Source organism: Megascapheus bottae, chromosome 5, assembly GCF_031878675.1.
Source record: "Megascapheus bottae isolate mThoBot1 chromosome 5, mThoBot2.hap1, whole genome shotgun sequence".
Taxonomy (NCBI): domain Eukaryota; kingdom Metazoa; phylum Chordata; class Mammalia; order Rodentia; family Geomyidae; genus Megascapheus; species Megascapheus bottae.
Genome location: NC_143513.1, coordinates 23478313 through 23506212, shown reverse-complemented (window position 1 = coordinate 23506212; position 27900 = coordinate 23478313). Strand labels below are relative to the sequence as shown.

The 27900-nt window shown below is 40.7% G+C and overlaps 1 protein-coding gene across 1 annotated transcript in view; it reads left to right on the top strand.

Moving 5' to 3' along the window:
• The window catches only part of Jazf1 (JAZF zinc finger 1), a 318398-nt gene that overhangs the window by 246934 nt on the left and 43564 nt on the right, over positions 1-27900 (top strand). The window contains exon 3 of the mRNA XM_090332809.1: positions 25216-25412. Within this exon, the coding sequence (XP_090188935.1) occupies positions 25216-25412 (197 nt within the window). The remainder of the gene's footprint in view (positions 1-25215; positions 25413-27900) is intronic.

Below are 27900 nucleotides of genomic sequence, written 5' to 3'. Positions count from 1 at the left end.
TACACGAATTGCAAATTTCCTAAGTGGAAATTTACATGGTTACTCAAGGGTACATTATGAATATCTTCCTGTGAAGGGAACAAGCAAGAAAATCTTTTCTAACACAAATATTACTATTTATTTGGAGCTAGAGCATGATTAAGCAAATTCAGGCAGTTACTCAACACCTCAAATTAAATGAAGCTTTTCTCTGAAATGTGCAAATGAAATGTTGAAACACTTCCTGAAATATCCCCCAAATATCTGTTACTGGAAACTTCAATTACTAGTGCCGTTTTTCTAGAATTTCAGGCTTTACTAAATAATGAATGTATGGATGGATGTTCTCACCCTTCTCATTATATAAAGAGCGACAGCATGCATTCCATGCAGCATTTTCACAACTGTCACGCCCTGCTGACTTCACAGCTTTTCTTCATCTATGCTTTTTATCTTCTTGCAAAAATAACCACACACATACCCCCACCAAGCATAGTCCTGAAGTGCCATCTAGTGAGTATTCTTTTGTCTTGAACTTAAGACCTTAGAACATTGTCACTTAGTTTTGCTCAGAGCTGACATTACCACTTGAACCAGAGCTCCACTTCCAAGTTTTTGCTGGTTAATTAGAGAAACTCATTTTCCTACTAGGCTGGCTTCCAGCCATGATCCTCTGATCTCAGCCTGAGTAGCAAGGTAAGAGCCATCAGCAATGCCAGACTTCTGCCTAGAGGTTTTCCAGCAGAAAACTGGCATGCCTTAGAGAAAAATAGGATCAGGGAATGAGTCTCAGGAATAAGTGATTTAAGGTTGAAACATTAATAACTGAAGCTTCAGTTGTTTTTCAGAATCAAATAGTCTTGTCCAAGAACCATACTATTTACTAAATAGTATGTCATCATTATCTTGACTAAATCAATAAATCAGGCCTACTCCATTTCAGATAGCTGCCTTATTAACCAAAATTGAGTATTAGTTAATAGTCAACATATTTACTTACCCTTTGGTGGGATACTTCTCATTATTCATTACTGAATTACTTTTGCAGTAAAAAAATCAGTTATGATTTGTTTTGGATGAACGTGTTAGGTTAAAATGCTTGAAACAAGACATTCACTTGAAACAAGCCATTAAGTGTTGTAGTTGAGAAGCATCAGTAAAACTTTGTATTTTATCCAGAAAAAAAACTGTTCTAATCAAAACATTAATACTCACTCCAAAGCTGGGCGTGGTGACTCATGCCTGTAATCCTAGCTACTCAGGAGGCCAAGATCTGCGGATCACAGTTCAAAGCCAGCTTGAGTCAATGAGACTCTTATTTCCAATTAACTCCAGAAAACCAGAAGTGGTTCAAGGGGTAAGGCAGTAGCCTTGAGGTGAAGAGCTCAGGGACAATGCCCAGGCCCAGAGTTCAAGTCCCACTACTGACAAAAAAAAAAGCCTCCACTTCCATTTACCATTTACTATACTGTAACACCATAATATACCTGCAATATGAAAAAAGTTAAAAAAAGTGGCAGTGGTCAAATTATGTACCTCAATTAATTAGGCAATAACCCAGGAAAGATCTATTGTTACCAATGAAGATTAGTTTGCTATTTAATGACCCAGGCAGAAGCCAGGCTGAGCTAAGCAGAAAGATACTCGTTAACCACAGAGAGGATGAATTTTGGAAATTATAATTAGTATATTAAATGGAATTGGGATATTACAGTCCCCATTTGAAACATAGTATTATAAAGAATTCTTTTGCCTTCAGGAAGGCAGGAAACGATGTCCTCCCCTGTTTATTTTATAATCACTCAATAAAATCTGAGCGGAATTAGTTGTTACTAGTCATTAATGACAAGTTTAATTAAAAGAGGGGGAGTCTAGCAGACGATTATTTTTTAATGAGGCCTGTGTGAATGAATCTTCCCGATAGTAAACTCAAGAATTAATTTGTAGCTGAATTGATTGGCATTTCCCTTCTCACAAGCGAGTAAGGCTAAGCTAGGTTTGCTGAAAGCTGGGCCCGTTCTGTTTCTACCAAAATGAACTTTGTCACCAGCCCATTTCCCCTGCCTTGCCTGTCCCTCTGGTACTTTATCCTGTAGAGCCATCTCATTCTTTCCGAGCTAGAGAAAGTGAGTCATTGTATGAATGAAACCTCCATAGAGATAAAACTGAAGCCCAAACCTGCTGCATTGGCAAAAAGTTTGCCCGATGAGGTGGTTCATACCTGTAATCCTAGCTACTCAGGAGGCTGAGATCTGAGGATCAAGGTTCCAAAGCCTCCTTTCTCCAATTAACTTCTAGAAAGTGAGAAGTGCGGGTTAGCTCAAGGATAGGGTGGTAGCCTTGAGCTGAAGAGCTCAAGGACAGTGTTCAGGCCAAGTTCAAGCCCCATAACCCCCCCACACACACAAAAAAAAAAAATGAAGCCCAGAATGGCAAACACTTGAGCCACAGGTGCATATAAGTAGCACATGGTAGAGCTGGGCACAGGTCTTCCTGGCTTTCAGGTCCTGTTCCACCTCATCCAGAGTGAATGAAAAGAACACTGGGTCATGAAGAGGGCAGGTAGTAAAATGGCTCAAGTGTGTCTTTGCTTGAGTGTAAGAAAGAAGCACCTGGTAGCACCAAGTAGGCTGAAGTTCAGGAGGTTTTAACCAGGCAGGAGATGGGAGGGAAGAGTGGATTTGAATTGAGCTGACAAGCTGCCCTGAACAAGGAGTTTCTGTCCTAATACAAAGTGTGTCCATCAGAGCCTCTTGGAAGTGACAAGGGCCCAGCCACTGTTCTGTTCACACTGGGTCTCCTACCTCCACCCCTTTGCTCAAGAGGAAAGCAGAAAAGCTAGATCTTAGGAGTCTCACTATCTGCCAGGAAAGTATAGCCTTCTTTAATATTTGAGGTTGTTCCCTTTAACACTGCATAGGTAGAAAAAATATAAAAAAATAATAAGCTGAACTGTAATGCTCTCCCAGCATACTCATTAGGCCTGGGGAAGGAGGCAGATTCTCAGGACCTCAAAGATGAGTTAACTCTTTGAAAGACACAAGAGTTCTATTTGGTGAAGTACTTACTAAATGGCTCCCCATATTCTGAAAGATATGACTCCACAAATGTCTCATTCTCCCAGGGAGTGATGCAGGCTTGAGAAAGAGTGGTTCATTGCATAAAGGAGGCCAAGGCTGGATGTGTAATTGAGGAGCTTGATTAGAAACACTGCCTGTGCCCATCAAACCTCCTGGCTGCAGCACTCCCCAGGTTTTAATAGGCAACACTGGCGTTCTATTTGAGTGCTTCCTGCATTTCAGTTCCCAGAATTCTTTCCTAAAACTTGCTGTGTACTCATGCTGTGTGTATAGTCACCAAAAAGTCCCATTGTTAGAGTAGGGAAGGATGGAGATGTCTTAGTTGGGCTCTAAGTTTTGTTTCCACTTTCACTTTGATTTTAGCAGCCTATTTAGCACCTTGCTGATTCTTTTCTCACTGCTCCAGTTTCCTCTCTGCCTTCCTCCCGCTCTTCACATCACCCAAGTCCAGTTTATCCACTACTGAATCAGGAAAAGTTAGAGACTCCAGCCATCCCAGAGGCTCCGGACAGAGAAGCTAGCCTGAAATTTTTCTCAACCTCTCTAATAGAATTCAAGAGTCTGGCTCAGGAAAAGGCAGTGAATTTTTCATTGAGAATGGAGGAAAAGGACTTTCTGTAGGTTGTTATCACAATAAGTAATAACCTGGCAAGCTTACCTGCCAAATTGTTTTCGTTCTTGTAAAAAAAAAAAAAAAAGGCTTAACCTGCTGGACCACCTGGATGTTCCATCAGGTAGAGTAGCAATTGCGCCACTATTAAGATGCCTCCTAACTCAGTTCACTGAGTGCTGGTAACTACTAACTGGGGGGTTCAGTTCCTCCCAAGTTGGCTGAGATATTACAGTAAGAGATACAGAATCGGCAAACTCCTTGAAGAAAAGAGTTCCACAGGCTGATACTACCCTATAGCTCCCTTTCATTTCCTTCCCCCCTCTCCAAGATTAGAATTAAAGGCTGGCATAACAGATTTACTTGACAGCAAAAGAACAAAGAGACTGACTGCCAGAAGGAACAAACCATAGTCTGCTGCTCCCCCAGCCTACTAGGTATAGGCTCTCCTGTGCTCCGCCCCCTAAGGTTATTGGTCTGATTGGTGGATGGGAGAACATGCCCATAGCAATTCTTGTGATTGGTTCCCCATCCTGGAGAGGAGGAGTATAGGAAAACATAAAATTCTCCTAATTGCAGAGAGCTGTGTTAGTTTCATTTTCAACAAATCATTGGGATCTTATTAAGGGGATCTGTAGACAGCTTGAAATTAAATTTGAACTACTACTCCAAAGTTGTTGCATCAAAAGACACATACATGATGCAGTGTCCTCTATGAACATTTTTCTGCACCCAGGTGGTGGATTCTGAGGTGGAAGATACATGGGCTGCGCCTTTGAAAGAAAACACATTTACAAAAAACAGCTGAGTGTATAAATGAGTGTTTTCTTCAATGCAAAAGGCAGATCTAATCTTTGAACACAGAGGAAAAAGAAGATATTAATTAGAGGGACCAAAAAAGAGAGAGAACTGATTAACCTTAACCTCACAATCCTGCCAGCATCCCCCAGGTGCTAGAATTAATGGTGTACATTATTAGCCTGGCTTTTTTTTTTTTAGAGAGGGTTACTATTTGTTGGTTTGTTTGATTTTTGGTGTTGGGGGATGGAACCCAGGCCCTTGAGCATGCTAGCCCAGTGCTCTACCTCTAAGCTGTCTTCAAGTTTCTCTCTCAACCCTTACCTCCCTTCCTTGTTTGTTCTCCTTGGTTTCCTCGAGGTGACTCCAAAATCTATATTACTGATTTGTTTATGTCCTTGGAGGGCACACCACCATTTCAAATTTCCCGCATCCATTTGAAGTTTTAGTATTATCTAAGACCAAACTGCCAAAGGAACTTTCAGTTGGAAATGTTCTGTTTATGTGGCATTCAGTATAGGAGCTGTCAGCCACATGTGACTGTTACAAGTTAGATGAATTAAATTTAGAAATTTAGTTTTTTAGTGGTACTAGACAGTTTCAGTGCATATATAGTTGCATATGACTAACAGTTACAGATTGAACAGCACAGACCTTTAACATTTTTGTTTTTGTAATAACCTGGCAGGGTTAGCTACCAAATTTTGTTTTTCTCGACCACTTGTGAGTGGTTACAGCCACCTGCGTGTGGTTTCATCCTTGTGATTATTGACTATGGTCATGGCAAGGTGACTTTCTACGGAGATTACCACCTGCGTGTGTTGTTTCCTTTTAAAAGCTCAGTCCCAGAGAAGGTCGGGGCTGCTCTCTGTCAGCCCAAAGGTGGGGAGTAGAAGCTGTGCTGCTATTAAGCCAACTCCTAACTCAGTTCACTGAGTGCTGGTGACTTTATTGCTGAGGAGTTCAAATGGCTGGGATTACAATTTTAACATATACTGTGGTACTTTATAAGTTGTGGGTCCTGTGGGCAAACTAATGTGTCTGAAGCTATTTTCTGATCTGGACTACAAGTAACTCATTGCAAAGCTGTTAGGAAGATTAAGGAATCATTACTAAATATCTAGCCTAGTGTATGTATACTGAAAGGCTTTGTTTAAAATCCTAGATCATTTTTCTTCTGTAATATTCCATGTATTCATATGAAATTTAGATAATATTAACATTCCCTGGAGCCATTTAAGAAATGAGTCAACATGTATATACTAGAAACACCTAAGAAAACTAGACTTAAAAACTGCAGGCCTTGGGCTGGGAGTTTGGCCTAGTGGTAGAGTGCTTGCCTAGCATGCACAAAGACCCAGGTTCTATTCCTTGGTACCACATACATAGATAAAAGCCAGAAGTGGTGCTGAGGCTCAAGTGGTAGAGTGCTATCCTTGAGAAAGTCCAAGGACAGTGCTCAAGCCCTGAGCCCAAACCCCGGATTGGCCAAAAAAAAAAAAAAAAAAACTGCAGGCCTTGATTCTTGAAAAAGCTCAGGATATTGTCTGCAACAGGGTTGATACAAGACTGAAAGATCTTTGCAAGATTCTCTTAGGTTGCTTGGAATGAAGTTCATTTGGCTCTCTGGTTTGGCCAGGGCACAATGAACACTGGGACAAATACCCCAACCTTCGCATCTTTTGAGGTTTTGAGAGTTGTCCTCCTGATGACCCCCCGTGGCTTCCGTGAACTTCTAAAGGATTGGGCTGGGCTGTTTGATTTTGTTTGTAGACCTCTAAATGGAGGAGGCTCCCTGTCACCAGAAATGGCTTGGTCATTGGGTGTCAGTCACTTCAGCCCTTGGCCTGGCTCATTTTTGCACACTCCACAAGCAATGGGTTTTAAAGAAAGTTTGCAAGGTTTATATCCCGGCTGCAATCCATTAAAGCTTTAATTATACTAATTAGGGATTTGGGATAATCAGGTTGGCCCAGTACTTGCTGTGAAGAAAAGCTTTGCTAAATAGACCAGCCGGATGAATTGGATTGCACAGTGCAGACATTTCTGGAAACCAGCTGAAGCTAAGGAATTGTGCTGCCTTTGGCATGCAAATGAAGGCTGCTTGTTGTAAATAGCCAAAAAGCTGGAGGCTCCTCCAAGAAATACTTCATTAGCAGTTAAGTAAAAGGACATTCTTGGAAAGTTTAAACATGCTGATTTTTTTCCCTTCCAAATAACCCATAAATTCCTGGTTTGTGGGGCCTGTGCACAGGGTGAGGCATGTGGGAGTAAGGTGGCTAGGGAGCTTGTGAAATGCCAGTTTATTTCAATGCCAGTTTATTTCAAAGCATTACCAAAGTGAGGATTGGGCCTTTTTGCCTCCCAACTAAAAGGCAGCAAAAGGATCATTGTGCAGGGTGTGGAGCAGGGTCCGCACGTCTCAGAGTTCACTCAGGCCTTCCTCATTAATAAATCATCAGTGTCACCCAGTAGTATATATCTTGGTGTAGTGATGCTCTAATGTTAACAAGAGTTATAACTTAGTATCTCAGTGGACATACACATAGAGCTATCAAACTTTTGAATGTATTTTCCAGCAACTGTGTTGAAAAATGTCCCTTATTCTTCTTCTATTGATTCATCCATACATATCATTTTTTCTTTGAGGGAAGAAAAGGGGAGATTATGCAGTAGCCATGAGAAGATAGACATTTTTAGCCAAAATAAGCAGAATTAGAGGCAGGTATGCTTAGGTAAAATACCAAGTCACAGGTGTATCATAGGTGGTCAAACCAGGCATGGTGGTTCACAGCTGTAATCCTAGCTACTCAGGTGGCTGAGATCTGAGGATCACTGTTCCAAAGCCAGCCCCAGCATAAAAGGACCTGAGACTCTTATCTCCGAGTAACCACTAGAAAACTGGAAGTGGTGCTGTGGCTCTTGGAGCTGAAGAGCTCAAGGACAGTGCACAGGCCCAGGACCAACAACAAAACTCCTAAAAGGTGATCAAAGGAGCGCTGGGTATGACAGTCATTGATAGTGCCAGGTGATCCTCTTTCCTAGCTTCCAAAATGGCTGCAAAGGGACTTCAGGAGAGAATTAGTCCTACATATTTTTCAAGTGATAATGTAAGACTAGACGCTGTGTTGTGAGCCGGTGAAGTAATTCACCAATAGGCAGGTAATACGATGCAAAATACTTTATTGGGTTGTACTGAGATCACACAATTACTATGTTCTAATCCTAACCTACCTAATCCTAATCTGCCTATCCAGCACACCCGCTGGGCTCTCACATATTCTTAGTCCCAGAGTGGAACAGGGCCTGACAATCGCGAGGAACAGCCACCAGTTCTGCCAGGTGGGCTCCAGGGCCTCTCGATGAGTTTCAGACCTCGTCAGTCCACTCAGGCAAGGGGCAGCTTCTGCATGCCAAAAATCCTCGAACTGCAATCTCAGTTAAGGCCAGCAGAAGTGCTGCCCCTCATTCTGAGTCCTTTGTTTACATTGGTCCTTGGCTTGCTCCTTTCTGCCCAAGCTCCTTCGTGCTCGATTCAGATTGGTTATGCCTTGGTCCTTGTTTGGTCTGGATTGGTTATGCCTTTGGTCAGTGGTGTCCAGAGATGTATTGGTTGTATTGGTTGTTTGCTCTATCTATTCTGCCCAGGTGTCTGGGCTGCTATGATACTACATCTTGTAAGCCAGGCTCCTGACCATTCCTATGATTACAGTCATATGTGTCCTTACATCACTTTTATCTCCAATGTCCATAAGCCTTCAGGTATAAGTTTGTATTGACAATATATTTTTTAGTTTCATTTTATTGTATTTCATTTAATTCCTCTTCTTATATCGCTTTATCATTTATCATTTCACAATATATTCATCATAAATCATTTTCATATTACATTTATTATGTTTATCATGCTAATATTTTCACCCTATTAAATGCCCACAATACATTGGATAAAAATATGCACAATGATCACTAATTATAGCCTAATAAGGGAGATGGCAAACATGATAACTAACTAAATGTTGGTAGCATGCAAGCATACTGAACTCCAATTGTATATTTTTGAGGTTATCATTAATTAAATGTTTAAATTATAGCCATTATCAATATCCGCATGCTCTCTATGCCTCACATTTACAATTTGCAGTTTACCAATATACCAGTTTAAGCACTCATGAACTATTCTGGTCAACATCTTCATGCTCTTCACTTGAGAAATAGTTTAACTGAGCTCTTGGTGATGAAGTATAAGAAGTCAACTGGTTCCAAACCACTTCCCTGAGCCCATGAGGCTGGAGGCTTTTGAAAGCCCACATATGTATACAGTACTTTGTCTAGGGACAGTGCCTGACACATGCTGAATATCCTGGCCTAACTTTAGAGACAGTTCTGGTCTTGGGCATATTCAGCTTTCTCAAATACTGCATTTCTAGTCTACTTCTTTAGTGTCTTACTCTCTGGGAGGGGGGCTATTATTGCATTATGCATGCCCTAAACTAAGGATTTCAGGAGGTCAAGGGGGAAAATGTAGGTCAGAAATGGCACCATTTTTCATGTTCCTATAGTTGGTGTGTGTTGGCTAAATAAGTCATGGTGCTGGAGAACATTCTAAGGAAGGAGCCCTAAATTGGCCCAGACAGAGTTCTGTGCTCCATTTAAAATAACCTGTCAAACTTGGCTGCCAATTCTTTGTGTAAAAAACAATGCTTAACTTACTTGACCACGTGAGTGTGGTTTCATCCTTATGGTTATTGAGTTAGGGCATTGTATGGTGACATCATGCAGTGATTACCACCTGCGTATGGTGTTTACCTTTTAAAGCTCAGCCCCACTGAAGCTCACTGCTGTTCTCTACCATTCCCATGGTGGAGAGCAGTCATTGCACAGCTATTAAAATGATTCCTACCTTGATTTACTGAATGCTGATGACTTTAGTGTGGTGGGTTCGAATCCCACCTGAGTCTAGGATACAATACATGAGTTCTGCATCTCTCAAGCAGAGTGCAGTGTAAGTGACAGTAGAGACATCAGATGTACATCAGAAAGAAAAAACAACAGGAAAAAAAACAACTGCCCCATGAGACCTCCTTGTATATTGAGGGTCCCCTGTATGTAATTTGCTTTTCCCCTCCTTCAACTGTTTCACTCGTAAGAAACCTCGGATGTATTCATTCCCTAGCTATAACTCACAGGAAGCCCTGGTTCTCAGATGAGAGAATGGCACCCAGCCCACTTCATCAGAAGCTTTGAGCTCTCCTAAAGGCCAGGTCACACACCATCACAGAAGTTCTTTTGTTTGGAATTGGAGTCTCAGAATTAAACATTTATCTCATCCTTTCTTTGGACAACATAGCATTCCCTAGAACTGACCCCTTTTGTAGTAATTCCCCAGCCAGATGACTGCTACATTATAGTTTCTCAAGTCCTAGACAAGGCCCAGGGACATGGAGCTGATAACCATGGATGCCAAGATTAAATGACCGCTTAATGCATATTGAATGTGACGTTGGACCAAGTGGTTTTCACGCACTTGTCCCATGAAGTCTTGACCATAAACTGTAATTCCATGAGGTGTAGGATTACTTGCCTGTTGTGAGAGCCTCACATCTGAAAAGGGTCTGCAGTGTACCCAAGTAGGAACACTTAGTAAATAAATCAGGATTCTGTCTCAGACCCTACATTTTCAACCACTAGGCATTGTTTCCAGCCTCATACTAAAACTAGCACTCAGATCCCAACTCCAAATTTTTCTTGAATTTTAAAACTTCTTCCAGTTTACGGGGAGAATTACATATCAGCTCATTAGCCATTTATACCAAAACCTCAATAAACCATAATTTGCTTTCAGAGAAGACAAAAGAAAAAACTCAAAAGCTATTTGTAGATTCATACCATAAGCCCTAATAAAATGTAGCTTCTTTGTTTTTGTTGATTTCTTGCACAGATGTCGTTAGCAATGAAAACCATTTGTAAGAAACAGTCGTAGTTATTTACAGTTCTTTGAAGGCAAGAAAGGAACAAAAGGACGATAGCGTCACCAGAAAGGGATCTGGCGTTGAAACCAAAGGGCTGAAGCATCAACTTTTATTTTTAGCATCAGTAATGAAAAAGACTGTTTCAATTGGTATTTTATTTACTTCAAATCAGTTATAACTAATCCATAGTTTGAGAGAGGAGTGACTGGACCCAAACCTAGAGATTCTACTAAAGTGGGTTGAGATATTAACTCCCAAGTACAGAAGAAAATAGAGGAAAAGTGGTATACCTTGCAGGAAGGGATTCTCTTATTTCAGTTACTCAGCTGCAGTATGTGGATTTAATTGGACTTTGTTTCGGTGTTTGTTTTAAATAGATCTTAAGTACCTTCTGCAGAACAGCTGGGCTATCCATGAGGGTGTGTCCATGGGCTTGCAGCCTGAGCTGGCCAAGGAACTGGGGCATTCTACATCCACTGCCCTCATTGTCTTGGGGGTGGGGTTTAAGACCCTAGGCTGTTGCTCACCCTCCTCCACCTCCTGGAAAGGGAAAGCTACTGGATCTGAGTGCACTTCTATTTTTCATCTTGTATATGCCCGGGACACTACAATCGATTCCACCTAATATAAGGGTTCCCCTATGGTCAACATTCCCTGAAAACGAGTGTTTAAGAATCATAGGCCTGTTTTTGTTTCTTCTTCAGAGAAGACTCTAAGTCTTTGGCCCATCTTTTAATGGGATGGTTGTTACTTTGGAGATTAGTTTTGGAGTGATTCAATTTTTTGAGCTGTTGATATATTTTAGATATGAGGCCTTTGTCTGTTGTATGGTTGGTGAAGATCTTCTCCCATTCTGTAGGCTTCCTAATTAATTTACTAGCTATGTCCTTTGCCATACAAAAGCTCTGCAGTTTAATGCGGTCCCACTTATCCAGCCTTTCTCTGATTTGTTGTGATTCTTGGTCCTTATTAAGAAAGTTTCAACCTGTGCCAAGGAGGCCTAATATATCTCTTATTCCTTCTTGTAAAGTTTTCAGTGTGTCAGCTTTTTACCTCCAGGTCTTTGATCCATTTGGAGCTAATTCTAGTGCAGGGTGACAAAGAAGGATCCAACTTTAGTTTTCTGCAGGTGCTTAACCAATTCTGCCAGTACCACTTGTTGAAGAGGCTGTCTTTCTTCCATTCTATTTTTTTGGCTCCCTTGTCAAAGATTAGGTGGCCATAGGTCTGTGGTTTAATATCTGGGTCCTCAGTTCTATTCCATTGGTCTTCAGGCCTGTTCTTGTGCCAGTACCAAGCTGTTTTGATAATTATAGCTCTGTAATAGAGTCTAAAGTTTGGTATTGAAATTCCTTCTGCGCTGTTCTTTCTGCTAAGAAGTGTTTTTGCTATACGGGGTCTTTTATTATTCCATATGAAATTTTGGATTGCCTCTTCTATTTCTTTAAAGAATGACATTGGGATATTGATGGGTATTGCGTTGAATTTGTAGATAGCCCTTGGCAAGATTGTCATTTTCACGATGTTGATTCTTCCAGGAGCATAGGAGGTTTTTCCATTTCCTCAGTTTTGCTTTAATTTCCTTTTTCAGGGTTTTAAAGTTTTCATCAAAAAGGTCCTTTACATTCTTAGTTAAGATAATTCCTAGGTACTTTATTTTCTTTGAGGCTATTGCAAAAGGAGTTGCTTTCCTGATTGTTGCCTCATTCCTCTCACTGGCCTATAGACACATGAAGAAATGCTCAACATCTCTGGTCATAAAAGAAATGCAAATCAAACAACTCTTAAGATTCCACCTCACTCCAGTTAAAATGGCCAGGATCAAGAAATCTAATAACAAATGCTGGCAGGGATGTGGCCAGGAGGGATCACTACTACACTGTTGGTGGGAGTGCAAACTCATTCAACCACTATGGAAAGCAGTATGGCAGTGCCTCAAAAGGCTAAACATAGAACTCCCCTATGACCCAGCAATCCCACTACTTGGCATTTACCCAATTGTCCAGAAACAAGGACATACTAAATCCACTAGCACAATGATGTTCATTGCAGCACTATTCACCATAGCAAAGATATGGAACCAACCCAGATGTTGATCCACTCATCCACTGAGGGACAAGATGTGGTATTTGTACACAATGAAATTCTATGCTGCTGTCAGAAAGAATGATACCGCCCTATTTATTAGGAAATGGAAAGACTTAGAAAAAATCATATTAAGTGAAGTAAGCCAGACTCAAAGGAACATAGGCTCAATGGTTCCCCTCATTTGTCATAATCAGTAGAAACCTTGGGTTCTCATAGCAGAGATTTACAATAGAGCAAAACCAAGATACATAAGGCCATATAGGATGACGCTAAATGAAAGGACCTCTAGGATATAGAAACAAAAGCCATATGAGTGATTATTGTCCTTAATGTACTATGTTATCTCTCATCTTTTGCTGTCCCTTGGTTATCTCATACTATAGTATTTCACCTGGTCATCTGATATATTGGATATATTTGTATTTGGTTATTTGAAATTGGATAGGGAAGGGGGAAAAACAAGATAAGATGAGGGGTAGGAGTGGGGGGAGGGAAATGGGGATCAAGACATGAGAAAGGGTATCAATGTATGTGAATTAATGCACCTTCTATCTGGTGAATATAATGTAACCCTTCTATTAATTACAATAAAAATATATAAAAAAGAATCATAGGCTGTTGGGAAGGGGTGAGGGAGGGAAAGTGGGAGTCAAGCACGGGAAGGGTTAACAATGTTCAAGAAGTAATGCATTCGCTACCTAAAGAATGTAACTGTAACCCTTGTAACTGTAACCCCTCTATTCATCACTCTGATAATAAAATAATGAAATTAAAAGAATCATAGGCAACTAAGATGGATGCTCTTAATACCTTGTATCTAGAGAGTAATTATAAGTAATATATTTTATAAATGATGTACATATACAGTTATAAATGATATACATCTGATGTACATATGTAATTATAAAATAATGAACATTTATATTAGCTTCTCTGCCAAAAAATTTTAAAATGAATTTTTATATGTTATCTCATAATAAGGAAGAATAAGAGAAGATTTTAGGAACTGGAGCTCTGGCTCAGTGGTGGAGGGCTTACCTAGAAAATGTGAGGCCACATACATAAAGAAACTAGAAATAAAGAAAATATGATTCTCAAGGTAGTAGACGAGATCACCTTACACCTTGTCCTCTGATCCTATACTCCCTTCTCTTTCCTCCTTGCTTTGTCTTGAAAATATAAATGAGACATTTATAAGCAAAGTTAGCTCAAAGTCTGAAATTGGAGAATACCACCAAGTCCTGGGAACATGTCAGTTATTAACTCAGAAAAATGTACAGAGAACTCAGTGTCTCATATGGAGGCAGTCTACTGCCTTTGGTATGGTCTCCCAAACAGAGCTTGACCCTATGGTGGGTCCATCAGCTGTGTGTAAGTAAAAATCACACATACCCCAAATCACTCACAAGTGCCACACTGATCAGACGGAGAGCCTGATCCCTGGTGCTACTTAGTTTTATTATTTTGCATTAACATTTTTATAGAAGCATATTAAAAAGGGCTCCAAATGTTGGTGATACTGCCAAATGTTTTACGAAGCTTCAGAATTCACCCCATGGGCCTCAGCTTGTCAAGTCAAAAATAGCTCCAGGATGAGAAGTGCAACATTGCTAGAAACTTCTTGGAATCATGCTAATTTGGTAGTTTCAAATTTTTGTCTATTGAACACATAAAAAAGCATTGTATTGATGAAGAAGGCACCTATAAATGATTCCTCCACTTAGTGCTTTGCTGGAAGGTCAAGTTTCACTGGCCAGCTGTTTTCACACAATACTCCTTTAGTGGCACTGTAGAATCAAGTTGCTGCTAAAACAAGACCCACCCATGAATTTATTGGCAGATGTGCATTCTGAAAACCATCATTACATGGAGACATCAAGCAGCCAGATCTTTGACATGTGGGCCACACATGATCTCATGTTGAAATGTGCCTGTCATGCCATGGTCCTTTCTCATAGCCTCAGCCCAGTGGTCCATGGACTGTTTTATAGACTCCTGAATGTCACATAGTCAGCAAAAAATCCATAATGCCCAGGTTGGGCCCCACTGGAGGGGTACATGGTGTCCTTGCAAGCCAGAAATTTGATCATCTGTAGACGAAGTCCTAGATTTGGGAGTACTTGGAATCTTTTGCTCTATCTTGCCAGCTCCTTGACACTTTTCTTATGTTTTCTGGTTTCCACTAACTTGCTTTTCCTGAAAAATGTCTAATCCAAGGTAACTGAAAGTGGAATGAAGCTTTGAACCTCAAAGAATGAGAAGTGCTTTTTACAGCAAGTACACAGAGCCTTGCCACTAGCTTCTGCATCAGACCCTTAAAATTAGTTCTTCTCAAAATAAGGGAGGGAATGGAGAAAAGAGAATGAAGAAAGAAAATGTGATGTATACATTACTACAGAGTAACATTCAGGCATAAAGAATGAAATTGTCATTTGCCTGAAAAATAGATGAAACTGGACTTCATAATGTCAAAGAAAATAACAGAAGCCAGGTGCAGTGGCTCATACCTGTAATCCTAGCTGCTCAGGAGGCTGAGATCTGAGGATCAAGGTTCAGAGCCAGCCTGGGCACAAAAGGACCTGAGACTCTTATCCCCAATTAACCTCTAGAAAATGAGAAGTGGGGCTTGGCTCAAAATTAGGGTGGTAGTCTTGAACTGAAGAGCTCAGGGACAAGGCCCAGGCCGAGTTCAAGCCCAATGACCCACAAAAAGAAAAGACAAACAAGAAAAATACTACGTTTTCTCTCCCATACACAGGATCCAGACCTAAAAAACAATGGCATGAACATCAAATGGGGAATATTTGGAGGTGGGAACCAGCAGAAGAGGGGAGGGCAAAGGAAGAGGTAGCGGGAGAGTGAATTGATGTGCATGAATAAAAACAGAATAACGAAGCCCACTAACATCGTTTAAAGAGTGGGGAGAGAGAAGATTAAGAATGGGGGGACGAATTAAATCAGTTAGTGCATGTATGGAAAAAATCACAGTGACATTTCCTTGAACAATTAATGTATGCTAATAAAAAAATGAGAGAGGCTAGGAGTTTGGCCGAGTGGTAGAGTGCTTGCCTGCCATGCAAGAGGACCGGGTTTCAATTCCTCAGTACCACATACATAGAAAAAGGCCAGAAATGGTGCTGTGGCTCAAGTGGTAAAGCTCTAGCCTTGAGAAAGCCCAACAACAGTGCTCAAGCCATGAGTTCAAGCCCCAGGACTGGCAAAAAAAAAAAATGAGAGTGTGCATTTACAAATGGTCACTACTACCATCTCTAGATCTGTCTGGATTCCAGCCGCTGTATTAGCTGCTGCCTGAAATCCTGAGGTTGTGGTGGGAGTCAGCCAGGTAGCTCTTTGCCTCCAGCATCAGCAGCCTGGCTCTGGTACTCTTTATCTTGGCACTCAGCTCAGAAATAGCCAAATTGCTGGAACAGATGTCAGAGATGAAATACTGGAGTGCAGATTCCTATTGTGGACCAGGAGGCTGATACTTGTCAAGCACAATGTCAGACCCTGTTTCAAGTGCTGTGTGTCTGCTAACTCAACTTCTCATACCACCCCATAAAGAGAGGCCCGGTTATTATCGCCATTCACAAGTCAGAAAATTGAAGCACAGAGAGTTAGGGAACTTGCCCAGGATCATACTGCTAGAAAGTATACATCATGGGCTAAAGTCTAGAGTCTACCTCCAAAGCTGGCCTCTTAACTGCTACCACATGAACACAAACTTGACCTCCGTACAACAAATCATTGTAGTGGTCATGACCAGCATATTTCATTAAAATGAAATACAACATAGAACATGAACATCAGGGTTTGCCTTTCAATAAGTTGATAGCCAGTTTATTTTGAAAGTTCCTTTTCAGAGCTTTGGAGATCACAGAATTACAAGTTGGAGACCCATTTATACAGACATGTAGCAAATTGAGTCACAGTGTATGATCGATTTCTGACTATAGATTGTGTCGAAAACCACATGTGAAGAACCTGCAGGGTGCTGTGCCTGGAATCCTTCCCAGCTGGAACTAGGGCTTAGAGGGCCTCAGCAGCCTCACTTTTAACAAGTAAACCCCAGCACCAGAAAGGAGTGTGCTATAACTTCCTGAAGGAGGCCACCCATTTCTCTGTCCTTGAACAAGCCTCGGGAGCCTCTAATTACCCAGCCATACCACATGTCTTGGGATGTGGATTCCTTCAGTTTTCCAAGAGACACTAAAGTTTCAAACAGTCACTTCCATTTCTGGGCCATTGGGTGCCACTGAAAACCAAGTGTGCTTTTCACTGAGAAAATGTAGATAACACCAGTGTGTGGGTCATGGAGTAAGTTGGTGATGGTAATACTGTAAATTTCCTAAATTTAACTGTAGTTGAAACTGGTCTCCCTGGACCAGCAGCTGACATTTCCCCCACGTGGTGTCACATTTGTGTTTCCATGTTTAACATGTCAGACTGAATGAACATTGTGGTCTAAGGATTTAAAAGATTTATAATGGAGACTTGAAAATTTACTTAAGAAATATGTATTTCCCCTAGCAATAACAAATATTACTACAAATGACCCATATTAAATTAAAGTCACTTAAGGCATTCCTGATTTGTAGGAAAGTTGAAATTAATCTTATAGCAGTTTCGGTTTCAAAATGAAAACATTGCTTTGCCTGACCACAGATTTCCAGGCTGTTAGTCAACAGTGAATGAAATCTCCTATGACCTTTTTTTTTTTTCCTTTAAGAAACATTCAGTTTTCTCTATGTGTAGAAAAATATTGTGAGAAAGAAAAATCTTAAAAGTCAGCCATAGCTGTATATGTGTAACATTTCTTTTAGAGGGATCAAAGGCTTTCATGCAAGCAACTTTAAGGGCTAGCACAGTGTCACATGCCTGTCATACCAGCCACCTAGAAGATGGGATAGAAGGATCTCCGTTCAAGGTCAGCCAGACAAAAAAGATTATTCTTTGCTTATTTTTTAAAAATAAAAGCAAAGAAAGGCAGTAGGAAGGGGAGTATAAATCAAGTGGTAGAACACCTGCCTGGTAAGTATAAGGTCCTGAATTCAAACCCCAGTACTACAAAAAAAAAAAATACAATTTGAATGTTCTTGTAACATTGGGTACATGGATTATAATTTTATTCTTTAATACTTATTTTCATTTATATCCAATAACAAATTTAATTCATTTATTTGAAATAGGGAAGAGTAAGGAGGAAAAAAAGGTGAGAGGGGGTGGGGGGAGGAAAATGGGGACAAAACATAAGAAAGGGTATCAATGTGCAAGAAGTAATGTACCTACCATCTGACAAATGTAACTGTAACCCCTCTATACATTATTCAACAATAAATTTTTAAAAAAATTAAAACATGTCACAAATTCATAGAAAAGTTTCTGTTTTAAAAACAAAGCCAAATGTGGTGGCTCATGGCTGTAATCCTAGCTATTCAGGAGGCTGAGATCTGAGGATTAAGGTTCAAAGGCAGCCAGGGCACAAAAGTCTGTGAGACTCTTATCTCCAATTAACCACCAGAAAACCAGAAGTGAGGCTGTGACTCAAGTGGCAGAGTGCTAGCCTTGAGCTGAAGAGCTCAGGGACAGGCCCAGCCCCATGACTTATAAACTTCTGATTCTTCTTTTTTTTTTTTTTTTTTAAGCCCCGTCTGGGTACACAGCAAGAATCTGATTTAAAGACAAGAAAACAAGCAAAAAAAAAAAGCCTTTCTTACCTAATTGATGTCCCTTCCTTGATGATTCCTGTAGTGAGTCAGCAAAGACCTAATTCAAATACCCCCTCCCTTAAAAAAAAAAAAAAACTACACCACAAGGTGTACTGGCCAGTACTTGGCACTAAGTCTTAGGGTTAAAATCTTGATTTGTAATACTTGTTCATTTTGTGGGGGGGCAAATACTTTCACCATGGCCAGTTCCAGGCTGGCAACAATATGTCCCTAAGCATAGAATACATACCATAGCATAGTCATTCAGCTCAACCAACAAAATAAGTATAAACCTTCAAAACATTGTTTATAGTAAAAATTAATGAGCTTTGAGCTAAATATTTTGTTTCTAATATACACTTAATTTAATTCTAGGCACACACCATGTAGGTTTTAGTAATGTCTGTGTATGAATTATGTGATCATCTTCCAAGTCAGTGAAAGCAGATCCAGCCCTGAAGCCTGCTGCTGCCAAATCGGAGCAGGAAGCAACGCAAACCAAAGAGGAGGAGAGGTAGCACAGCCAGCCTTTCCCAGAATGCACCCCGCTGCCCCACTGTAGGAACCTTCAAGAGCCAGGCAGGCACATAGCAGGGCTTGACTGCCATTTGCATTCCCTACCATGTACCCTCTGCACCCATGCACTTAAGCCTGTAACTCCTAGGGATTCTCTTCGTACTCCTGCATGCCCAGTCTTCCAACTTGGAGAACTACCTGATTTCTCAATACAAAGAAGCCCAGCCCCCCACCTTTTGAAGCCCTTGATTTACAGTTCTAACTCTGTGCTGGGCTCTTGCCAGCAGTTTCTGTGAAAAAAAATGAGTAATATGAGTAAGCCCACTTAGCCAGGATCTTTGTCCCCTTTCCCTTATGAGTACTGTAGGTATCTCACAGAACATCACTTCTCCTAGCTAAATCCCCTGCAGATGCTTACAGACCAGAGGCACAGACATGGCTTCCTAAGCCTGAACAACCACTGGCCATAGGAATTCAGGGGACAATTACAGCTTGCTGGTGGAAAGGCCATGGCTGTGGGCCTTTGATTATGCATGCAGCTATCTTGGGGCTGGAAGATACCTTTGTCTGGTCACTGCTCAGAGCTTTGCAACTGAGTCAAGCCCTTGGCTTTTCCCGGTGTCATTGCCTTCCCTGTCAACTCAAGTCTTTGCAAGATCTTGTCCTCACTTATCTACCCACTTTTTGGCCAGCAGATATATTGATGGAACGTTGCATTCTTTAATAGTTTAAGGGACCGGGAGTTTGGCCTAGTGGTTAAAGTGCTTGCCTAGCATGCATGAAGACCCGGGTTCAATTCCTCGGTACCACATACATAGAAAAAAGCCGGAAGTGGTGCTGAGGCTCAAGTGGTAGAGCTCTAGCCTTGAGAAAGTCCAAGGACAGTGCTCAGGCCCTGAGCTCAAGCCCAGGACTGGCAAAAAAAAAAAAAAACTTTAATAGTTTAATAAGTCTCAATAAATAAACACAGGAGGCTGAGGCTGCAGGATGGCAAATTGTGGCTAGCTTAAGAAACAGCTAGACACTAAATATTAAAAAAAATAAACAAAGGTCAATAAGGACAGGGGAACACAGAGTGGGCCAGACTGCAAGGGAGACAGGAACCCACTTTAACCAGCATTCCCATAAATGACACTTGTCCGTGTGTTTGTGATCAGAGACTAAGTTGTGCAGCTGTATGACCAGTGTGGCAAGCTTGCCTTAGTTCACAATCTCCAAGAGAGGAAGCAAGGGGAATGAAAAATGAAGGGGTTAATAGCAGCGCTTTAAGTATTGTTTTATATTTAACACAATATGGTGCCTCACTCTCACTTCTAGAAAGCTCTTACAAGACATAAACCAATGAGAGATTGCCATCTGTACAGCTGGTGAAAAGGGTAGGAGTGTTCTGTAGTTTTGCAATTGTTTTGTATCTGAGCTGTAGGAAGGTAGTTATTTTAAAATGAGAAACATGAATTACCAATTCTTCACTGGAGATGATGTGGAAAAGGCTTCAAGTTTTTGATACTAGGCTCACATCCCTAATACCAGCTACTCCAGAGGTAAAAATTGGGAGAATTGAAAAAGTTAATGAAAGCCTTGGAAAAAGTTAGTGAGATCCCATCTCAATCCAAAGTTTGGCATGTAAGAAACATGGGGGAATGGCAGGATCATTCCCCCAGCTACATGTGAGAAATGAGGATTGCTGTCTAGAGAAACCGCTGACAAACACTTAACCCTATGGGAAGCATAGTTAAAAATGGACAGATGCCATGGCTCAAGGGTTAGAGCACCCTGATAGCCCTGAATTCAAACTGTAGTAATGCACACACAGCACTGTAGTGCTTCATCCATTATCAATTGTCATCATAGGTCATGAACATTCATATTCAAAAAGTGGCTAAGGGATCCTTAAGGCACTGGGTCCATTGGCAGGTCTGCTAGCCTTTGCCAGCAGGGCATCATTAGCTGTTCCAGTGTAAGAGAGTTGGAATCCTGTCATAAGACCCTACCTGAAAGACATCAAAGCTCTTGTAACACTTCACAGGAACAAGAGGCATGCGAAACAAGGCCCATACTAGGTACCTGCAGACTGTATACAGTTCCTCCAAACCCATGTTGGGGTCATTGTTATACCAAAGTTAACCAAAGATCAAACTCTTATGCAGGAAAGAGAAGATGTTTGTTCATTCACTCATTCCCTTACCTAGGATCTTGTCAGGTTTGTTTATTCACTCATTCCCTTACCTAGGGTTTTGGCAGGTTATTTGTACCCCAGATCCAAATACTAATCCAAGGTTACAATTTAAACTTCAATTTTTTTTAGATTTGAGATACGCAATTGATAAAGCCAATGCAGATACTCCAAAAGCTGACAAACTCTGAAATGTGAAACACTTCCCACCCCAACCACTTTGCATAAGAGTTGCTCGACCTGTAACTAAAACAGGCTTAGAAAGATTTATCAACTTGTCTCAAATGACAATAGTACATACCTAAGTCAGGTTTAAACTCCAACCTGTCAGACATCAAATACCATGCTCTTTAACTGAAGAGCAAGATGTAAAGTTTCTCTGTCCCATCGCCTGTGTTTCTTTTACCTCCTGAGTTCTATGCTATCTAGAAGTGTTGGTTTTCCTGGAAGAAGCTGTGGATTTGTTTGTGGTTTTGCCCACTTCCTGGCACATACCCCGATTAGAGCAGTTCAGCACTATGCTATTTAGCAATATACTTGGAGTAATAAAAGAAAGCGCAAGTTACTTGCCATTTTTCCATGAATCTATATTTTGAGTAGGGGTTTATGAGAAGGGGAGGAAAAGTTTAAGAGCTGCAGAACCAATTTTACTTTGGAATAAAGGAGTACCTGGCTCCCATGTGCAAACCTTATTTGCATTGACTGTTCCTTTCTTCTTTCACCATCTTATAGCACAAAAGTGTGGAGCTGAGGGCAAAGCCATGTAGCTTTATTACAGTTCAGTTCCCATATAAAACTTAGTTCATGTATTTGGATGGTGTTGCAGGAGTCATTCAAGAAGTGTGCCATCCAACTCCCAAGTATAAAAGTAGGAATTTAAAGACACTATAACAATATTGCTGTTGTTTCATTAGGTGTTTAATCAAGCTTTCACCAGACACGGGTGCTATCCACTAACTCTCAAAACTTCACAGTGTAGTGAAGAAATATGTTAAGGAATTCTGTAGGCAGAATGTAAATTCCCTTGGGTAAAATACCATGATTGGTATCAGTTAATGATGAATTTTATTGAAGTAATCAGAACCCACATCCATAGGAGAAAGACGCAGAACATTTATGGGTGTGGTGTGATGTGGTGATGTTTTGCCTGTTGGCTAGGAACACACAAATGCTTTATTACCAGGACACTTTATACATTGTTCACTGTGTTCTTCATCCACTGTCCACAGATGATGATAAAAAAGTCATCAAGGATTTATGCTTTTTAAGAAAAAGCTAGCATTTCGCATTTCAGATTCTTTTTCATCTCCTATTACATGATTATACAGGAAGCAAAGGACAAACTCTATTACTAACACAAGGAGTATTGGAAGGGTAAACTTGGGTTCATATGTGTCTAAACTAGTTTATATATGTCTATATCAATTTGTGTATATAAATACATGTATTTGAATTTTAATTTATTGTAAGGGTGATGTTCAGAATGGTTAGTTACATAAGTAAGGTAATGAGCTTCTTTTTTTGCAGATCTAACTTTATTTTATTTTATTTTTTTGCATTTTTTATTGTAATTAGTAAAAGGGTTACATGATATTTGCCAGATAGAAGGTGCATTAATTCACGTACATTGATACCCTTTCACATGTCTTGGTACCCATTTCCCTCCCCCCCCACACCCCCCACCCGTCTTGGTTTTCCCCCCTTCCCTATCAAATTTCAAATAACCAAATACAAATAAATTCAACATATCAGATAACAAAGTGAGATACTATAACAATATGAGATAACCAAGGGACAGCAAAGGAGATGAGAGACAACATAGTACATTAAGGACAACAATCATTCGTTATATGGCTTTTGTTGCGATATCCTGGAGGTCCTTTCAATTAGCTTCATACTATATGGCCTTATGTATCAAGATTTTGCTCTATTGCAAATCTCTGCTAGTAGAGCCCAAGGTTTCTACTGATTATGACGAATGAGGGAAACCATTGAGCCTAAGTTCCTTTGAGTCTGGCTTACTTCACTTAATATGATCTTTTCTAAGTCTTTCCATTTCCTAACAAATGGGGCGATGTCATTCTTTCTGACAGCAGCATAGAATTCCATTGTGTACAAATACCACAACTTGTTGATCCACTCATCAACTGAGGGACATCTAGGTTGGTTCCATATCTTTGCTATGGTGAATAGTGCTGCAATGAACATTGTTGTGCTAGTGGATTTAGTATGTCCTTGTTTCTGGATGGTTGGGTAAATGCCAAGTAGTGGAATTGCTGGGTCATAGGGGAGTTCTATGTTTAGCCTTTTGAAGCACTGCCACACTGCTTTCCATAGTGGTTGAACGAGTTTGCACTCCCACCAACAGTGTAGTAGTGATCCCTCCTGGCCACATCCCCTCCAGCATCTGTTATTATTTGTTTTCCTGATCCTGGCCATTCTAACTGGAGTGAGGTGGAATCTTAGAGTTGTTTTGATTTGCAGGTAATGAGCTTCTTGTCGAACATTATTACCTCCTCCCTCATTTTCTCCCATGTTCTTCCTCCCTACTACCCCTCTCCCCGCAGGTGTAAAGTGCATTTCCAGCATAGTGTCTTGTATTCACTGTTGCATTGGTTCACCCTTTATTCTTTCTCTCACCATTTTGTTATTTCCCTTCCCTTCCTCAAATCAGATAAACATATATACAAGACACAGGGTACCAAAAAAAAATGACAACAGGGAATAAACCAAAGTGTGGGGAAACAAAAGAAAAAAGAAATAATTTCACATAGTACTTCTGAAACAAAATCTTGTTTCCATATCTTCAAGTTCATTTTGAGTAGCATCATTTTATATGGTCACATGTACATATCTATTGAGCTATTGTGATCCTCTACTAGGACTATCCTAAACATACTCATTATTACAAATGAGGGAAATCTTGGGGCCTATGTTTCTAAGTCTTTTACATTTCCATACAAATGGGACAATGTCATTCTTCCTGATGTAAGTATAGATACTATTGTGTATATATACTGCATTTTCTTGATCCATTCATCTACTAAGGGGCATCTAGATTGGTTCATATCTTAGCTATAGTAAATGCTGCAATGAACATGGTTGTGCTGGTAGCTTTAGTAATGGCCTTGGGTAAATGCCCAGGAGTGGGATTCCTGGACCATGGAGCGTCCCTATGTTTAGCCTTTTAAGAATCGCTATACTTTTTTTCCAAAGTGACTGAACCAGTTTACATTCTTACCAACAGTGTAGCATTCCCTTTATATATGTATTTTTGAGACAGGGTCTCTCTGTATAACTCAGACTTGAGTTCTTCCAGGCTGGATGTGGTGGCCCATGCCTGCAGTCCCAGCACTAAAAAAGTCAAAAGTTTCCGAAGTGAAACTAGTAGGAGATGCAGCCTTTGCCCTTCTTTGATAATCTTTTTTTCTTTTTAGATCTGTTTATCTTATTTTTTAAATGTGCTTGATAATCCTTTTTGTCTCTTTATACTGCTTTCATCCCAGCCTTCTGGCTGTGTGTGAGCAAACCCTGTACTCAGCATTTTGCAGTTGTAGTCCAAGGTGGGCTTGGGCCTTGTATAAGTCAATACCTCAAATAGCTAAGAAAATACTTAAAATCCAAACCACAGTATGAATATCTGGAGAATTTCAAGAATCAAGGTGTCTTTGAGGGTGTATATATTAAATACCAGTTAAATGGTTCAACTACTAAGGATGCTTGGCCTTCAGAGAAAGAAGATGCCCCTCATAAGTGGCAAAGCCCTTAAGAATGGGTAAGAAGAAAAAGGGCGTTCCCAGGGAGAGGTGATCTTGGAAATGAAACACTGAAATGTGGGGAGATCTGTCATTTATTTTGGGTATAGAAGTTTTCTGATGAAGAGCTACTTGTCTAAAAAAAATGGGCCCAACTTTGAGGAATCTTAAAAATAAGCTAAATTGGGCACTGGCGGCTTACACCTGTAATCCTTAGCTATTCAGGAGGCTAAGATCTGAGGATCGCAGCTCAGAGTCACCCTGGGCAGGAAAGTCAGTGAGAATCTTTTCTCCAATAAACAACCAGAAAACTAAGTGGCACTGAAGCTCAAAGTGGTAAATCATTAGCTTTGAATAACAAAGCTCGGAACAATGCCCAGGCCCTGAGTTCAAGCCCTCCTACCACCAGCAGTTGCCTTGAGCAGCTGTCATGAGATTTCAGATTTGAATCGGGTGTTCTTAGAGCTTCAGAGATTTTCAGACCATCCCTCACTGTGCAAATGGTCCAGGCTGCTGACCTGCCACTGTTGTTTCAGATTCATGACGGATGCTGCCCGCCGAGAGCAAGAGTCCCTGAAGAAGAAGATTCAGCCAAAACTCTCTCTGACCCTATCCAGCTCTGTGTCTCGAGGGAATGTGTCCACTCCACCACGCCATAGCAGTGGAAGCCTTACTCCCCCTGTGACCCCACCCATCACACCCTCCTCTTCATTCCGAAGCAGCACTCCAACAGGTGAGTGGAGAGAGAGAGGTGCTGGGAACAAAAGACAACCTGGACCCTTGGCTGATTTCTGTTGATCTGTTCACATAGTCATTATTGAAAAACTAGTTAAAGATTATCAGTATAACTGTGCAGCCATCTGGAGGCCTAACCATTATGCATGGATGAAGTGGCTGGTATCCTGGGCCTGCAGGTGAAGGGGTTTATAAAACAAGACTGCCATATGATGGTTATTGTTGAAGCTGAGTGATGCCACATGGAATCCATTCTCCCTAATTTTCCTTGTTTTTTGAAGATTTTTTCATAGTAAAATGATTAAGAACGAAACCACATTTGGAATATCTCCTGGGTACCAGACACTAGCCATAGGAGTGGATAGGAGGCCTGGCCCCTCTCTCTCTCTCTCTCTCTCTCTCTCTCTCTCTCTCTCTCTCTCTCTCTCTCTCTCTCTCTCTCTCTCTCTCTCTCTCTCTCTCTCTCTCCCTCTCTCCCTCTCTCTCTCTCTCTCTCTCCTGTACTTGCTGGAAGAAATGGGAATCAGAACTGAAAAGCAGAAAAATATCAACTCAGTTACTAACTATAGTTACTAACTATTGGGGCTTCCCTGATTTCAAGCTAGTCCCATACTGGCTCTCTAAGGTCATTTCACTGTGAGAGCAAATCAGAGTGAACCCTGGGCTCTAGACTGAACACATTATATGCTTCACATCAAGCATGTAAAAATGCAAAGCATCTTCTTGGTCCTGTGTGAGAAGCAGTGAAGAGATTTTTCCTTCCCCCAGAAGGAGTATAGGCAATTGTCCAATAAATAACACAAATACATTTAGCATTGTTGTCCTCAACTGTAGAGGAACTCGGTGACAGAGCACTCCAGGGAGAAATGGAGAAACTGCCCTGGATAGAAAAGCTTCCTCAGGGAAAATGGAAAGGAGTCAGTAAGGGGGAAGGAGAGACGGGGAGTTGGGTAAGAGGGGACTAAGTGAGCTCCAGCCAAGAGAACATGGCAAGGGGGGTGAGGGTAAGAGTGGAAAAGCAACAGGTCCTAGAGCAGAACAAGTGGTCAGGATGCAGAGGTACAGGGCCTAGGGAATAATGGCCCTTGTTAGAGATTTTGGTCAATTCCAAGAGTAAAGAGAACACACTTGCCATCACAGCAACATCTCCTAAGTATCCATCACCTCATCAACTGGGAGTAATGCTGTCTTTCTCATACACTCTACGTATGTCTTTTTTAGCCATCTCCCATCAGAAGTGACCACAGTAGCATTTCTCAATGTGTTTCAGAATATTACTGTTAACAGTCAGGCTTATGGCCACCTGCCTGGGTAGCAGGTGCAAGACTCTTGTATCGTCCAGAACAAACAACAAGAAAAAGCAGAATTTTTATTTCAAGAGTATTAATTAGGATAAAAGTTTTCCTAGTGAGTCTAGAATAACCAGAATTTCCCTTACAGCTGATGTCACCTTGAGCAAATCTGATGCTCAACACACATGTGTAATACGTGGTCTCCAGCCTGGGGATTTGGGGGAAATGGTGGGAGAAGGAAACTTTTAGGTTACAGCTTTTAGTGTCCTAATTCAGAATGTTGTGACCTCAGTTTCTTCTTTCTTGGCCATGAGGTGAGCAGTTTTGCTACACCATGCTCTCCATAATGTCCCACTCCACCACCAGAGGCCTAAAAGCAGTTGGTCCACTCATTCATGAACTGAACCCTCCTAAAACCATGGACCAAAACCCCCTTTTCTCTTTACAAAGTAATTATATCACATATTTGCATAAAGGGTACTGATGTGATTGGAACAGAGTATTTGTGTAAATACTGAATATCATGGTGTGTATGGTTTTCAGTTCTTCCCTGAGCAACAGATCAAAATCATTCTTCTGGAGGACAAACTGGCTCCTCTGTATTGATCCTTTGGCCATCTTTATATTTCCTGAAGACTGACATTCTAACCATCTTTATGTGTAACATTTATTATAGAAAGCTAAGAGCAGAACTTTGAGGGTGTAGTATAATGTTGCAATTCTCTTTTCTGGCTATTTCTCTAGTATTTATTTATATGGAATATTTATATGGAATATGGGGACAAACAGTCTCCAACAGGGTATGTTTCATACATGAGGTAATGTGACTTATTCATGTCCAACAGCAAATCAATAAGCCCCAATTAGTAATGAGTGCCTCAGAACTCCAGGACAGTTTAAAGTGAGAGTTTATTTTTCATGTAAGACTATTTGGAAGAAATGGAATCATTTCCTTTGCTTCAGACATAAAGAAATCTTTATGACATCTTGTCCATTTTAGCAGTTTCCCACTGAAGGAATTAATTTATGTCGTGGCAAAGATGTATCATTTTCAGTCTGTCAGGATCATTGGTAAATTATTTGCTGCATGAAGAACATTCCATGTAAATATCAAAAATTAGCAAGGGAAATGGCTTCTTAAGCCCCTACCCTGCACGGTTCTGATTGTATGCATTTTTTGGTGTTTGGAATGTT